The sequence below is a fragment of the Pelophylax lessonae genome (genome assembly GCF_965119305.1).
Source record: "Pelophylax lessonae genome assembly, contig: HAP1_SCAFFOLD_254, whole genome shotgun sequence".
Taxonomy (NCBI): domain Eukaryota; kingdom Metazoa; phylum Chordata; class Amphibia; order Anura; family Ranidae; genus Pelophylax; species Pelophylax lessonae.
Window position 1 is genome coordinate 64,336 of NW_028120085.1, and position 16,280 is coordinate 80,615.

General features: G+C 53.8%; 1 protein-coding gene across 1 annotated transcript in view; it reads right to left on the bottom strand.

Moving 5' to 3' along the window:
- ABCC8 (ATP binding cassette subfamily C member 8) overlaps nucleotides 1–16,280 on the bottom strand; it is a 199,386-nt gene that overhangs the window by 46,625 nt on the left and 136,481 nt on the right. Inside the window, exons 19-25 of the mRNA XM_082276046.1 lie at nucleotides 11,507–11,605; nucleotides 10,061–10,145; nucleotides 8,988–9,068; nucleotides 6,412–6,549; nucleotides 6,123–6,248; nucleotides 2,164–2,272; nucleotides 131–363 (exon numbers count right to left, since the gene is read on the bottom strand). Coding sequence (XP_082132172.1) covers nucleotides 131–363; nucleotides 2,164–2,272; nucleotides 6,123–6,248; nucleotides 6,412–6,549; nucleotides 8,988–9,068; nucleotides 10,061–10,145; nucleotides 11,507–11,605 — 871 coding nt within the window. The remainder of the gene's footprint in view (nucleotides 1–130; nucleotides 364–2,163; nucleotides 2,273–6,122; nucleotides 6,249–6,411; nucleotides 6,550–8,987; nucleotides 9,069–10,060; nucleotides 10,146–11,506; nucleotides 11,606–16,280) is intronic.

A 16,280-nucleotide genomic window follows, 5' to 3' on the forward strand; every position in this document is an offset into this window, starting at 1 on the left:
CATTAATGGGGGACAGTGAGGACACCTCCCTCTATGGAGATAGATTGTAAGCTCTTGGGTCCCATTAATGGAGGACAGTCAGGACACCTCCCTCTATGGAGATAGATTGTAAGCTCTTGGGTCACCTCACCTCTCCGCCGGCACAGGCAGAGGTGTTGGAAATGACATCCCAGGTCCACTTTGCCAGCCAGAAGTCAATGGCGACCAGCAGGGAATGTTTGAGGAGTTGGGAGAAGACAAGGATGGGAAGGAGGAGAATTCCGGCTGAACTCAGATATTTCCCGCAGGCCCTCCATGGCATCTTCGCCCTCTGATGGAGAACCGAGGAGAGGTCATCATCATCCTCACTCTCCGATATCTCCTCTGTGCAACGAGAGACACACACAGCTTGTCAGTAAGGGGGGGGGGGGGATGATGTCAGTATGGGGGGGGGGTGTCAGTATGGGGGGGATGATTTCAATATGGGGGGGGATGATGTCAGTATGGGGGGGTGATTCAGTATGGGGGGGGATGATGTCAGTATGGGGGGGGAATGTCAGTATGGGGGGGGGAATGATGTCAGTATGGGGGGGGAGGGGAATGATGTCAGTATGGGGGGGTGATGTCAGTATGGGGGGGGGTGATGTCAGTATGGGGGGGGGGAATGATGTCAGTATGGGGGGGTGATGTCAGTATGGGGGGGGGGGTGATGTCAGTATGGGGGGGGGATGATGTCAGTATGGGGAGGGGAATGTCAGTATGGGGGGGTGATGTCAGTATGGGGGAGGGGAATGATGTCAGTATGGGGGGGGTGATGTCAGTATGGGGGGGTGATGTCAGTATGGGGGGGGGGGGGGTGATGTCAGTATGGGGGGGGGATGATGTCAGTATGGGGGGGGGGGAATGATGTCAGTATGGGGGGGTGATGTCAGTATGGGGGGCGGATGATGTCAGTATGGGGAGGGGAATGTCAGTATGGGGGGGTGATGTCAGTATGGGGGGGGGGTGATGTCAGTATGGGGAGGGGAATGTCAGTATGGGGGGATGATGTCAGTATGGGGGGGGGGAATGATGTCAGTATGGGGGGATGATGTCAGTATGGGGGGGGGGAATGATGTCAGTATGGGGGGGTGATGTCAGTATGGGGGGATGATGTCAGTATGGGGGGGGGGAATGATGTCAGTATGGGGGGGTGATGTCAGTATGGGGGGCGGATGATGTCAGTATGGGGGGGTGATGTCAGTATGGGGGGGGGTGATGTCAGTATGGGGGGCGGATGATGTCAGTATGGGGAGGGGAATGTCAGTATGGGGGGGTGATGTCAGTATGGGGGGGGGTGATGTCAGTATGGGGGGGGGGAATGATGTCAGTATGGGGGGGTGATGTCAGTATGGGGGGGGGGGGTGATGTCAGTATGGGGGGGGGGATGATGTCAGTATGGGGAGGGGAATGTCAGTATGGGGAGGGGAATGTCAGTATGGGGGGGTGATGTCAGTATGGGGGAGGGGAATGTCAGTATGGGGGAGGGGAATGTCAGTATGGGGCTCTGAATGAGCTGAATTCTCTCCGTCACCTCCAATGATTATACACTATATTGTCATAAGTATTGGGACGCCTCCTTTACACACACATGACCTTTAATGACCCCCCAGTCTTAGTCCGTAGGGTTCAATATTGAGTTGGCTCCGCCCTTTGCAGCTATAACAGCTTCAACTCTTCTGGGAAGGCCGTCCACAAGGTTTAGGAGTGTCTATGGGAATGTTTCACCATTCTTCCAGAGCTCAGGCACTGATGTTGGATGAGAAGGCCTGGCTCTCAGTCTCCGCTCTAATTCATCCCAAAGGTGTTCTATGGGGTTGAGGTCAGGACTCTGTGCAGGCCAATCATGTTCCTCCACCCCAAACTCCCTCATCCATGTCTTTTCCCAGAAGAGTTGAAGCTGTTATAGCTGCAAAGGGCGGAGCCAACTCAATATTGAACCCTACAGACTAAGACTGGGATGTCAGTAAATTTCCTGTGTGTGTAAAGGCCGGCGTCCCAATACTTTTGGTAATATAATGTATATAGAGAGGGGGAGGGGGTGTATATATATATATATATATGGGAGGTGATGGCGGGAATTCGGCTCACAGAAATATTGGGAATATTCTTCAGACTTCACAGATCTCCCATTTCCAGCCTCACCTTCATCTTCCTCCTCCTCCTCCTCCTCCTCCTCCTCGTCTCCCAGCGTTTCCCGGGAGCAGACCGCCCTCATCTTCCTCTCCACCGGAGTCTTCCTCTCTATAATCTCCTGCAGGAAATACAAACATTTCACATCACTCAACCCCTATTTACTAAGAGAAGCGTCCTCACCGCCGGCACCCAACGTGAGCAGAAGAACCATCGCATGCCGGGAGTGCGCACAACTCCCATCCCCCACCTCCCAGGAGATCCGACTGTCTGTGTGCAGAACAATCGTCATCATCCTCATCATTATCCTCCTCCTCATCGTCATAAACACCGTCATCCTCATCATCATCATCGTAATCATTATCCTTCTCATCATCATTATCCTCACCATCCTTATCATCCTCATCATTTCCATTATCATCATCATCCACATCATTTCCATTATCATCATCATCCTCATCATTTCCATTATCATCATCATCCTCATCATTTCCATTATCATCATCATCCTCATCATTTCCATTATCATCATCATCCACATCAGTACTGGGTGTTATTCCGACCCCTGACCCCCCGGCACCATTCATTGCCCAGTACTGGGTGTTATTCCGACCCCTGACCCCCCGGCACCATTCATTGCCCAGTACTGGGTGTTATTCCGACCCCTGACCCCCCCCAGCACCATTCATTGCCCAGTACTGGGTGTTATTCCGACCCCTGACCCCCCCCAGCACCATTCATTGCCCAGTACTGGGTGTTATTCATGCCCCTGACCCCCCGGCACCATTCATTGCCCAGTACTGAGTGTTATTCAGACCCCTGACCCCCCGGCACCATTCATTGCCCAGTACTGGGTGTTATTCCGACCCCTGACCCCCCAGCACCATTCATTGCCCAGTACTGAGTGTTATTCAGACCCCTGACCCCCCAGCACCATTCATTGCCCAGTACTGGGTGTTATTCCGACCCCTGACCCCCCTGACCCCCCAGCACCATTCATTGCCCAGTACTGGGTGTTATTCCGACCCCTGACCCCCCCAGCACCATTCATTGCCCAGTACTGGGTGTTATTCCAACCCCTGACCCCCCCCCCCCCCAGCACCATTCATTGCCCAGTACTGGGTGTTATTCCGACCCCTGACCCCCCGGCACCATTCATTGCCCAGTACTGGGTGTTATTAAGACCCCTGACCCCCCCCAGCACCATTCATTGCCCAGTACTGGGTGTTATTAAGACCCCTGACCCCCCCAGCACCATTCATTGCCCAGTACTGGGTGTTATTCCGACCCCTGACCCCCCCAGCACCATTCATTGCCCAGTACTGGGTGTTATTCCGACCCCTGACCCCCCAGCACCATTCATTGCCCAGTACTGGGTGTTATTCTGACCCCTGACCCCCCAGCACCATTCATTGCCCAGTACTGGGTGTTATTCCGACCCCTGACCCCCCAGCACCATTCATTGCCCAGTACTGGGTGTTATTCCAACCCCTGACCCCCCCCAGCACCATTCATTGCCCAGTACTGAGTGTTATTCAGACCCCTGACCCCCCAGCACCATTCATTGCCCAGTACTGGGTGTTATTCCGACCCCTGACCCCCCCAGCACCATTCATTTGCCCAGTACTGGGTGTTATTCCGACCCCTGACCCCCCAGCACCATTCATTGCCCAGTACTGGGTGTTATTACGACCCCTGACCCCCCGGCACCATTCATTGCCCAGTACTGGGTGTTATTACGACCCCTGACCCGCCGGCACCATTCATTGCCCAGTACTGGGTGTTATTACGACCCCTGACCCGCCGGCACCATTCATTGCCCAGTACTGGGTGTTATTCTGACCCCTGACCCCCCAGCACCATTCATTGCCCAGTACTGGGTGTTATTACGACCCCTGACCCCCCGGCACCATTCATTGCCCAGTACTGGGTGTTATTCCAACCCCTGACCCCCCAGCACCATTCATTGCCCAGTACTGGGTGTTATTCTGACACCTGACCCCCCCAGCACCATTCATTGCCCAGTACTGGGTGTTATTCTGACCCCTGACCCCCCCAGCACCATTCATTGCCCAGTACTGAGTGTTATTCAGACCCCTGACCCCCCAGCACCATTCATTGCCCAGTACTGGGTGTTATTCTGACCCCTGACCCCCCGCCACCATTCATTGCCCAGTACTGGGTGTTATTACGACCCCTGACCCCCCTGCACCATTCATTGCCCAGTACTGGGTGTTATTCCGACCCCTGACCCACCGGCACCATTCATTGCCCAGTACTGGGTGTTATTCTGACCCCTGACCCCCCAGCACCATTCATTGCCCAGTACTGGGTGTTATTACGACCCCTGACCCCCCGGCACCATTCATTGCCCAGTACTGGGTGTTATTCCAACCCCTGACCCCCCAGCACCATTCATTGCCCAGTACTGGGTGTTATTACGACCCCTGACCCCCCGGCACCATTCATTGCCCAGTACTGGGTGTTATTCCAACCCCTGACCCCCCGGCACCATTCATTGCCCAGTACTGGGTGTTATTCCAACCCCTGACCCCCCGGCACCATTCATTGCCCAGTACTGGGTGTTATTCCGACCCCTGACCCCCCGGCACCATTCATTGCCCAGTACTGGGTGTTATTCCAACCCCTGACCCCCCGGCACCATTCATTGCCCAGTACTGGGTGTTATTACGACCCCTGACACCCTGGCACCATTCATTGCCCAGTACTGGGTGTTATTCTGACCCCTGACCCCCCAGCACCATTCATTGCCCAGTACTGGGTGTTATTCTGACCCCTGACCCCCCAGCACCATTCATTGCCCAGTACTGGGTGTTATTACGACCCCTGACCCCCCCGGCACCATTCATTGCCCAGTACTGGGTGTTATTCTGACCCCTGACCCCCCCAGCACCATTCATTGCCCAGTACTGGGTGTTATTCCGACCCCTGACCCCCCAGCACCATTCATTGCCCAGTACTGGGTGTTATTCTGACCCCTGACCCCCCCAGCACCATTCATTGCCCAGTACTGAGTGTTATTCAGACCCCTGACCCCCCAGCACCATTCATTGCCCAGTACTGGGTGTTATTCTGACCCCTGACCCCCCGCCACCATTCATTGCCCAGTACTGGGTGTTATTACGACCCCTGACCCCCCTGCACCATTCATTGCCCAGTACTGGGTGTTATTCCGACCCCTGACCCACCGGCACCATTCATTGCCCAGTACTGGGTGTTATTCTGACCCCTGACCCCCCAGCACCATTCATTGCCCAGTACTGGGTGTTATTACGACCCCTGACCCCCCGGCACCATTCATTGCCCAGTACTGGGTGTTATTCCAACCCCTGACCCCCCAGCACCATTCATTGCCCAGTACTGGGTGTTATTACGACCCCTGACCCCCCGGCACCATTCATTGCCCAGTACTGGGTGTTATTACGACCCCTGACCCCCCGGCACCATTCATTGCCCAGTACTGGGTGTTATTACGACCCCTGACCCCCCGGCACCATTCATTGCCCAGTACTGGGTGTTATTCTGACCCCTGACCCCCCCAGCACCATTCATTGCCCAGTACTGGGTGTTATTCCGACCCCTGACCCCCCAGCACCATTCATTGCCCAGTACTGGGTGTTATTCTGACCCCTGACCCCCCCAGCACCATTCATTGCCCAGTACTGAGTGTTATTCAGACCCCTGACCCCCCAGCACCATTCATTGCCCAGTACTGGGTGTTATTCTGACCCCTGACCCCCCCAGCACCATTCATTGCCCAGTACTGGGTGTTATTCCACACCTGACCCCTTCCCCCCCCCCGACACCATTCATTGCCCAGTACTGGGTGTTATTCCGACCCCTGACCCCCCAGCACCATTCATTGCCCAGTACTGGGTGTTATTCTGACCCCTGACCCCCCGGCACCATTCATTGCCCAGTACTGGGTGTTATTCTGACCCCTGACCCACCTTTTCCAGCTCCTGGTCCTGCCGGTTCATCAGCGTTTTCCAATGTTCATAAAGTTCGGGGTCAGATTTCTGGATGTCCTTTAGTGTTCCCTCCCTCTGGATCGTCCCATCCTTCATGGCGATAATCTGCAGAGCGATCCGTGAGACACGGAACAGAAACACCATGACAACCGATCCAGAGACCTCAGTACTATACACTGTATATATTATATATACACCCTACACATATACAGTACTTTCTACACTCTACAATCATATGTATATACAGTCACCAGAGCGCCCCCCTTACCCAGTCAGCATGGATGAGGTACTGCAGCTTGTGTGTGACCAGGACAGTCGTCCTCTTGTTGTCTCTCAGCATCTTCAGAATCCCATCCTGCATCAGGTGATCGCTCAGGTGAATATCCAGAGCAGAGAAGGGGTCATCCTGGGGGGCCGGAGGAGAAGGAGACATTACTTTACAGCACTGCGGTATATATTAGACCTATATACCCTCACCGGCACTTTATTAGGTAGCGGTATATATCATACCTATATACCCTCACTGGATATATCATACCTATATACCCTCACTGGATATATCATACCTATATACCCTCACCGGCACTTTATTAGGTAGCGGTATATATCATACCTATATACCCTCACCAGCACTTTATTAGGTACACCTTCCTAGTAGCGGGTTGGACCCCTTTATTCTTCGTGGTATAGATGCAAGGTGTGGGAAACTTTCCTCAGAGATTTGACATGATAGCATTACCAGGGCTCGGGAAGGTGTCTGTGAGCGGTCCGCCGGGTCCGACGCCGACTTTTCTCACTGCAGAGCTTTGTGACACGGTGGGAGGAGCCATCAGAAGATGGGAGGAGCCATCAGAAGATGGGGACACCGGAGTCATAAAGGGATGGACATGGTCAGCAACAATACTCAGGGAGGGGGTGGGGATTATACCACTAAAGGGGCCCAAAGTGTGCCAACCCCCCCCCCCCCCAACACCATTACACCCCTCCTCCCCTGCACCATTACACCCCACCCCCAGCCTGAACCGGTGATAGAAGGCAGGATGGATCCATGCACCAAATTCTGCTCCTCCCCCATCTGAAATCCGACTCATCAGACCAGATAACGTTTCTCCAATGTCGGTGATTTGTGGCAATTGTAGCCTCAGTTTCCTCATCTTATCTGACAGGAGGGGAACCGGGGGGGCAACTTTCAGCTCAGGGGGCAATTACAAACCAGAGGCCCATGGTGCCCCTCCCCCTCTTCCCGTCCTCCTCCTGACCCCCATTCAGGTACCCCCCCAGGTAGAGTTGCCACCTCATCCCTTTAAAACAGAACACAAATTAATTCCACGGTTCTGAGGCTGAATTAATGCAGAGAAATCTCCAAGGGAGTTTAATTACCCCCTTAATCCGCCCCAGAACTGTGCAATTATTATGTGTTCTGTTTTAAAGGGATGAGGTGGCAACTCTACCCCCAGGCCAGCAGGGGGCGGTGGGGGGAGCTGGGCCAGCTCAGTTGGGGCTGCCTGGGGGAGGAGTCTCCAGTGGGGGATGGAACCGGCCTCTGCTCAGACACAGGGTGTGCGCTCTATCCTTGTCCTCAACCCGCACTCAGTAGGGGGAGGGGCCGCACTCAGTAGGGGGGGAGGGGCCGCACTCAGTAGGTCACCGGGGGGGAGGGGCTGCACTCAGTAGGGGGAGGGGCCACACTCAGTAGGGGGGGAGGGGGCCGCACTCAGTAGGTCACCGGGGGGGAGGGGCTGCACTCAGTAGGGGGAGGGGCCACACTCAGTAGGGGGGGAGGGGGCCGCACTCAGTAGGTCACCGGGGGGGAGGGGCTGCACTCAGTAGGGGGAACTTTCTACTTCTCTTCAACAGGAATCCTTTAGGCCTGTCTGTGGCAGAAGCGGTGCAGCCTTTTTATGGGGCATCAGAGCAGCCCGGGGGGGGGGGGGAATTTCCCCCTCTGCCCCTTGGCCCAGTTCTCCCCTGAGTGACACCCGGTGTGGTCTTCTGCTGCTGTAGCCCATCTGCTTCAAGGTTGGATGTGTTGTGCATTCACAGATGTATTCTGCATACCTTGGGGGTAACGAGGGGTTATTGTTCCCTTTCTATCATCTGGAAGCAGTCTGCCCATCCCCCTCTGACCTCAGGAAGGCATTTTCCCCCACACAACCCCCGCTTACTGGATATTTTCTCTCTGTAATCCCAAGAGATCCCAGAAATCCTCAGACCGGCCCGTCTGCCCCCAACAACCAATCCCCTTTCTTCCCCATTCTGATGCAGCAAGTCCTCTTCACCACGTCTACATGCCTAAATGTATTGCTGCCGTGTGATTGGCTGATTAGAAATTTGTGTTACCGAGCAACGGAACAGCTGTACCTAATAAAGTGTCCAGTGACTGTGTATATAATGATAGTGATAATATATAGCGGCTCTCTGATGGGGGGTGGTTCTCCGGGGGGGGGGAGGGGCATTGTTATTATGGGATAGCGGGGGAGACACGGGAGGTCACCATTTCCTGCCGAGCTCCTCACTGATATATGATTGTACACCTCACTGGGGGCGGAGCTATGCATGGAATGTGGGCGGAGTCAGGCGGTAAATCGTTGGGCTGATTCTGGAGAGTCTCTGATGATCATTTATATATTAAGGGGGAACTCCGACTTACAGCACACTGATAGGAAATGATACAAAATAACCAGAAACCGATTTATATCATTATCAATAATCCGTCCATCAGACCATGGACAGTCCCCGGGGTCATGTGACCCGGAATATGTGCCCCCCCCCCTCCCTCCGTCATTCCTTCACTCCTGATATCTCATCAAGTATTGGATGATCCCGGGAACTGACGCCACTTACCAGGAAGACGACGCCGGTCTGCTGGTAGAGAGCGCGGGCCACGCTGATTCGCTGCCGCTGACCTCCGGACAGATTTATACCCTGAAAGTCACATGACATCCGTCACCGCACAGGTATACGGGAGTATATACACCACCAGCTGATTCCTATCACCCCACCCCCCCCTATAACCGCCTATTATAATAGAATGAGACCCCCCCTCCCAGTCCTATCATAATAAAATAAACCCCCCCTGGTCCTATCATAATAAAATAAACCCCCCCCCCCCGGTCCTATCATAATAAAATAAACCCCCCCCGGTCCTATCATAATAAAATAAACCCCCCCCCCTGGTCCTATCATAATAAAATAACCCCCCCCCTGGTCCTATCATAATAAAATAACCCCCCCCCCTGGTCCTATCATAATAAAATAAACCCCCCCCCCTCCGGTCCTATCATAATAAAATAACCCCCCCCCCCCGGTCCTATCATGATAAAATAAACCCCCCCCCCTGGTCCTATCATAATAAAATAAACCCCCCCCCCTCCGGTCCTATCATAATAAAATAAACCCCCCCCCCTCCGGTCCTATCATAATAAAATAAACCCCCCCCCCTGGTCCTATCATAATAAAATAACCCCCCCCCCCCGGTCCTATCATAATAAAATAAACCCCCCCCCCTGGTCCTATCATAATAGAATAAGATGCCCCCCCCCCATCATATCATAATACAATGAGACCCCCCCCCCGGTCCTATCATAATAAAATAAGAACCCCCCCCACCTCGGTCCTATCATAATAGAATAAGATTCCCCCCTCCCCCAGTCCTATCATAATAAAATAAACCCCCCCCCCGGTCCTATCATAATAGAATATTATCCCCCCCCCCCATCATATCATAATAGAATGAGACCCCCCCAATCCTATCATAATTCAATATCATATTATAGGACCCTCCATTATCCCAATAAAACTCTTTAAAATAATCTAAGACCCCCCTCCCCCCCAAGTCTTATTATAACCCTATGAGATAAAATGATATGAGACCCCCCCTATATAATAATAGTGAGAGATACAGGAACGGCGCTCACCCTCTCTCCAATCTGCGTCTGATCTCCGTGCGGGAGAATATCGATGTCCGGTTGCAGAGAACAGGCGTCAATTATAGCTTTATATCTGCCAATCAAATATCATCTCTTTATATTGGTCAGGTGACTGAAATACAGACATTTCCACATCAATAGCTGCTTAGATCTGGATGTTCCCCGAATATCACCTCCTGTGACCTGGCATGACCTACCATGACCTCGTGTGACCTCAGGTGACCTGGTATGACCTCCTGTGACCTCAGGTGACCTGGCATGACCTCCTGTGACCTCAGGTGACCTGGCATGACCTACCATGACCTCGTGTGACCTCAGGTGACCTGGTATGACCTTGTGTGACCTCAGGTGACCTGGCATGACCTCGTGTGACCTCAGGTGACCTGGCATGACCTCGTGTGACCTCAGGTGACCTGGTATGACCTCGTGTGACCTCAGGTGACCTGGTATGACCTCGTGTGACCTCAGGTGACCTGGCATGACCTCGTGTGACTTCAGGTGACCTGGCATGACCTCGTGTGACCTCAGGTGACCTGGCATGACCTTGTGTGACCTCAGGTGACCTGGCATGACCTCGTGTGACCTCAGGTGACCTGGCATGACTTACCATGAACTCATTTGACCTGGCATGACCTACCATGACCTAATTTGACCTGGCATGACCTACCATGACCTCACATGACCCCATGTCACCTCTCCGTGGGGGAGGTGAAATCTTCATTTATATCTGAATCGAATCTGAGGGACTATACACCACAGCACAACCACCACCCTCATCTCCCAGTGGTCCCTCCAGGACTGACAACCTCCATGACCCCTCCGATTGGCTGACAACCAGCCAGCTCACAATGGTCCCCCTAGGACTAAAAACCCCCAATGACCCCTTCATTGACTCAACCACTCACATCTGATGACTATCCTCCCAGGAGTGAGAACCCCCATAATCCTTCCTAATTGACTGAGGACCACAAACATCCCACAATGGTCCCCCAAGGACTGAAAACCCTCCATGACCTCCTTCTTTGACTGACAACCACCCAGATCTCACAATGGTCCGACCAGGATTGACAAATCTCCATGACCCCCAGCAATAGGTGGTGACTCCGCAAATCCCACAATGGTCCTTCCAGAGTGACGACCCCCCCATGGATGTTCCCTCACTGACTGATGTCCAACCACGTCTTACAATAACCCTGCCTAGGACCCCCCCATAACCCCCCCCCCCTCATTGACTGACAACCATCCATATCCTAAATCCTCCCCCATAGGACTGACAACTCCCTTCATTGACTGATGGCCACCCACAGTCTCCTGATCTTGAGTCCAGATGGTCCCCTCAATTTGGTGGCTGTATGGGGTGATGGGCCCTAAGACAGCATGGGGTCCCCCATTGTCTGATATACGGACCAATCAGGACAGAGTGAGGAATCTTACTTCAGTTTATTGAAGGGGCTCTCGAAGGTGATGTTCTCCTCCACAGTGGCGTTCAGCAGCCATGGTTTCTGGGAGGCGTAGGCAACCGCGCTCCTCCTCCTGGAAGAGAACATAGAGTGTGAGCTCCTGAGACCCCATACTCAATCCCAGACCCCCTCATAGGACAGACCCCCCCTTCTAATAGAACAGACCCCCCTCTCATAGGATAGACCCCCCCTCTCATAGGACATACCCCCCCCTCTCATAGGATAGACCCCCCCTCTCATAGGACATACCCCCCCCTCTCATAGGACAGACCCCCCTCTCATAGGACAGACCCCCCCTCTCATAGGACAGACCCCCCCTCTCATAGGACAGACCCCCCTCTCATAGGATAGACCCCCCCCTCTCATAGGATAGACCCCCCCCTCATAGGACAGACCCCCCTTCTCATAGGACAGACCCCCCTCTCATAGGACAGACCCCCCCTCTCATAGGACAGACCCCCCCTCTCATAGGACAGACCCCCCCCCCTCATAGGACAGACCCCCCTCTCATAGGATAGACCCCCCTCTCATAGGACAGACCCCCCCTCTCATAGGATAGACCCCCCCCCCTCATAGGACAGACCTCTCTCTCATTGGACAGACCCCCCTCTCATAGGACAGACCCCCCCTTCTCATAGGACAGACCCCCCCCCCCTCATAGGACAGACCCCCCTCTCATAGGACAGACCCCCCTCTCATAGGACAGACCCCCCTCTCATAGGACAGACCCCCCCTCTCATAGGACAGACCCCCCTCTCATAGGACAGACCCCCCCCCTCATAGGACAGACCCCCCTCTCATAGGATAGACCCCCCTCTCATAGGACAGACCCCCCCTCTCATAGGACAGACCCCCCTCTCATAGGATAGACCCCCCCCCTCATAGGACAGACCTCTCTCTCATTGGACAGACCCCCCTCTCATAGGACAGACCCCCCCTTCTCATAGGACAGACCCCCCCTCTCATAGGACAGACCCCCCCCCTCATAGGACAGACCCCCCCCCCTCATAGGACAGACCCCCCTCTCATAGGACAGACCCCCCTCTCATAGGACAGACCCCCCTCTCATAGGACAGACCCCCCTCTCATAGAATAGACCCCCCCCCCCCTCATAGGACAGACCCCCCCTTCTCATAGGACAGACCTCTCTCTCATTGGACAGACCCCCCTCTCATAGGACAGACCCCCCCTTCTCATAGGACAGACCCCCCCTCTCATAGGACAGACCCCCCCCCCCTCATAGGACAGACCCCCCTCTCATAGGACAGACCCCCCTCTGATAGGACAGACCCCCCTCTCATAGGATAGACCCCCCTCTCATAGGACAGACCCCCCTCTCATTGGATAGACCCCCCCTCTCATTGGACAGACCCCCCTCTCATAGGACAGACCCCCTCTCATAGGACAGACCCCCCTCTCATAGGACAGACCCCCCCTCACAGGATAGACCCCCCCCTTCTCATAGGACAGACCCCCCCCTCATAGGACAGACCCCCCCTCATAGGACAGACCCCCCTCTCATAGGACAGACCCCCCTCTCATAGGACAGACCCCCCTCTCATAGGATAGACCCCCCTCTCATAGGACAGACCCCCCTCTCATTGGATAGACCCCCCCTCTCATTGGACAGACCCCCCTCTCATAGGACAGACCCCCTCTCATAGGACAGACCCCCCCTCTCATAGGACAGACCCCCCCTCACAGGATAGACCCCCCCTTCTCATAGGACAGACCCCCCCCTCATAGGACAGACCCCCCCTCATAGGACAGACCCCCCTCTCATAGGACAGACCCCCTTCTCATAGGACAGACCCCCCCCTTCTAGGACAGATCCCACCTTCTCATAGGACAGACCCCCCTCTCATAGGACAGACCCCCCCCTCATAGGACAGACCCCCCCCCATTCTCATAGGACAGACCCCCTCATAGGACAGACCTCCCTCTCATAGGACAGACCCCCCCTCCTCATAGGACAGACCCCCCTCCTCATAGGACAGACCCCCCTCCTCATAGGACAGACCCCCCTCCTCTTAGGACAGACCCCCCTCCTCTTAGGACAGACCCCCCCATAGGACAGACCCCATCCTCTTAGGACAGACCTTCCTCTCATAGGACAGACCCCCCCCCTTCTCATAGGACAGACCCCCCCTTCTCATAGGACAAACCCCCTCATAGGACAGACCCCCCGTTCCTCATAGGACAGAACCCCCCCTCATAGGACAGACTCCCTCCTTCTCATAGGACCGCTCCTCATAGGACAGACCCCCCCCCCCTTCTCATAGGACAGACCCCCCCCTTCTCATAGGACAGACCCCTCTCTCATAGGACAGACCCCCCTCTCATAGGACAGACCTCCCTCTCATAGGACAAACCCCCTCATAGGACAGACCCCCCTCCTCTTAGGACAGACCACCCCTCATAGGACAGACCCCCCCCCATCTTAGGACAGACCCCCTTATAGGACAACAGTTCCTTCACACCTGGCATGTGCCCCATGTGGGTAAGAGGGGCATTAGAGGGATCGCACATGTCAGGAGCAGAAAACTGGGTAGGTGACACCTTCTATAGGTAAGTATAACCCATCATGGATCTGTACAGGTACCCCCTATAGGAAAGTATACAGATATACAGGCAGGTTAAACTTTCATAGGTAAGTATGCAGTAGGTACACAGGCAGACGACACCCTCTATAGGTAGGTACACAGGCAGACAGGCAGATGACACCCTCTATAGGTAGGTACACAGGCAGACAGGCAGATGACACCCTCTATAGGTAGGTAGATGACACCCTCTATAGGTAGGTAGATGACACCCTCTATAGGTAGGTAGACAGGCACACAGGTAGATGACACCCTCTATAGGTAGGTAGACAGGCAGACAGGTAGATGACACCCTCTAAAGGTAGGTAGACAGGCAGACAGGTAGATGACACCCTCTAAAGGTAGGTAGATGACACCCTCTATAGGTAGGTAGATGACACCCTCTATAGGTAGGTAGACAGGCACACAGGTAGATGACACCCTCTATAGGTAGGTAGACAGGCAGACAGGTAGATGACACCCTCTAAAGGTAGGTAGACAGGCAGACAGGTAGATGACACCCTCTAAAGGTAGGTAGATGACACCCTCTATAGGTAGGTAGATGACACCCTCTATAGGTAGGTAGACAGGCACACAGGTAGATGACACCCTCTAAAGGTAGGTAGACAGGCAGACAGGTAGATGACACACTGTATAGTGTAAGGGGTTGGCTCGGTAGCGGGTGTGGGTGACCCCTTGGGTGGGTTCGTTACACAGAGAGACAGCCGAGGAGTGGTTGAAAACAACGGTCTATGGTTTATTCTTCCAATTTGCTGGAAACAAGTGCAAGCATCCAAACAGCATAAATCAAACAAACATAAAATAAACCCTGGCCACTTGGGGCGCCTACCTTCACAACACAGGAATCTACCTATGGAGTCTGTCCCAACCTACTGCTGGGCAGACACTGCTGGTCATACAGCAGAAGACCGATAGTCTATTTGTTTTCCTTTCACCCAGAAAAAGTCAACACTTCACCTTCAGAAGTTTCTCAGCTCACTGCTCTCCTCAGGATGCAGCAATCAGTAGTCATCCTCTGGATAACTTATAGAGGCCTTAATTGCCTCATTCTGAATAGCTGAAGCTTTCCAACGTCCTTAAACCTTTCTGGCTATCTCTGCAGCCGACACCTGATTGGTGAATTGTCTAAACAAGGCAGAAATGTATCTACCATCTGTGACAACACCCACAGATTTACCTGACTTCCTGTCACAATAGGTAGACAGGCAACAGGTAGATGACACCCTCTATAGGTAGGTACACAGGTATACAGGTAGGTATCCCGTACTGGTGATCACATTGCGGAGCTTAGAAGACAATTAATGTCACTGCGAGGAGAAACTTTCCCACTGAGCGATCTCTATAATGTGTGACCGGAGTACAGAAATGATCATAAATCAATCGATTTCACCTCCGCACATATCCTCCCCTCCCCCACCATTCCTGAGAAGGATAATCAATACAACAACTAATATAAGGTCCGCTGTGTGCGTCTACCATCCCCCATCTATTATTATTATTAATTCTCCGCCGGGTGTCATCGGACGCATCATCCGGTCCATCGCCGCCAACATCTCCAATTTCCTCTGTAATTCTATTATCCCCCCCCCCCCCCCGGAGATCTTCTAATTCCATCCCGGCCTCATTACTGGCTGCAGCCTCGGAGACGTCTCCATATCACCGACATCAGAGCGTCCCATCCCCCGTTTGACCTCAGGAGAGACAATGGGGGGGAAAACCATCATCACTCCGAGCGAGACCGCTAATGTATGGAGATTAACAACCAATCTGATGAGGACTTCATCAGGATAAAAGGGGATGTGGGGGGAAGGGGGTTCAAAGAGAAATGTCCCCTCCCATCCCCTTTATATTACCCCTTACCCCCGATAATGTCCCCGGACTGCCCTCCCATCCCCTTTATATTATCCCTTACCCCGATAATGTCCCCGGACTCCCCTCCCATCCCCTTTATATTATCCCATACCCCCGATAATCTCCCCAGACTCCTCTCCTATCCCCTTTATATTACCCCTTACCCCCAATGATGTCCCCGGACTCCTCGCCTATCCCCTTTATATTATCCCTTACCCCCGATAATGTCCCCTAACTCCCCTCCCATCCCCTTTATATTACCCCTTACCCCCAATAATGTCCCCGGACTCCCCTCCT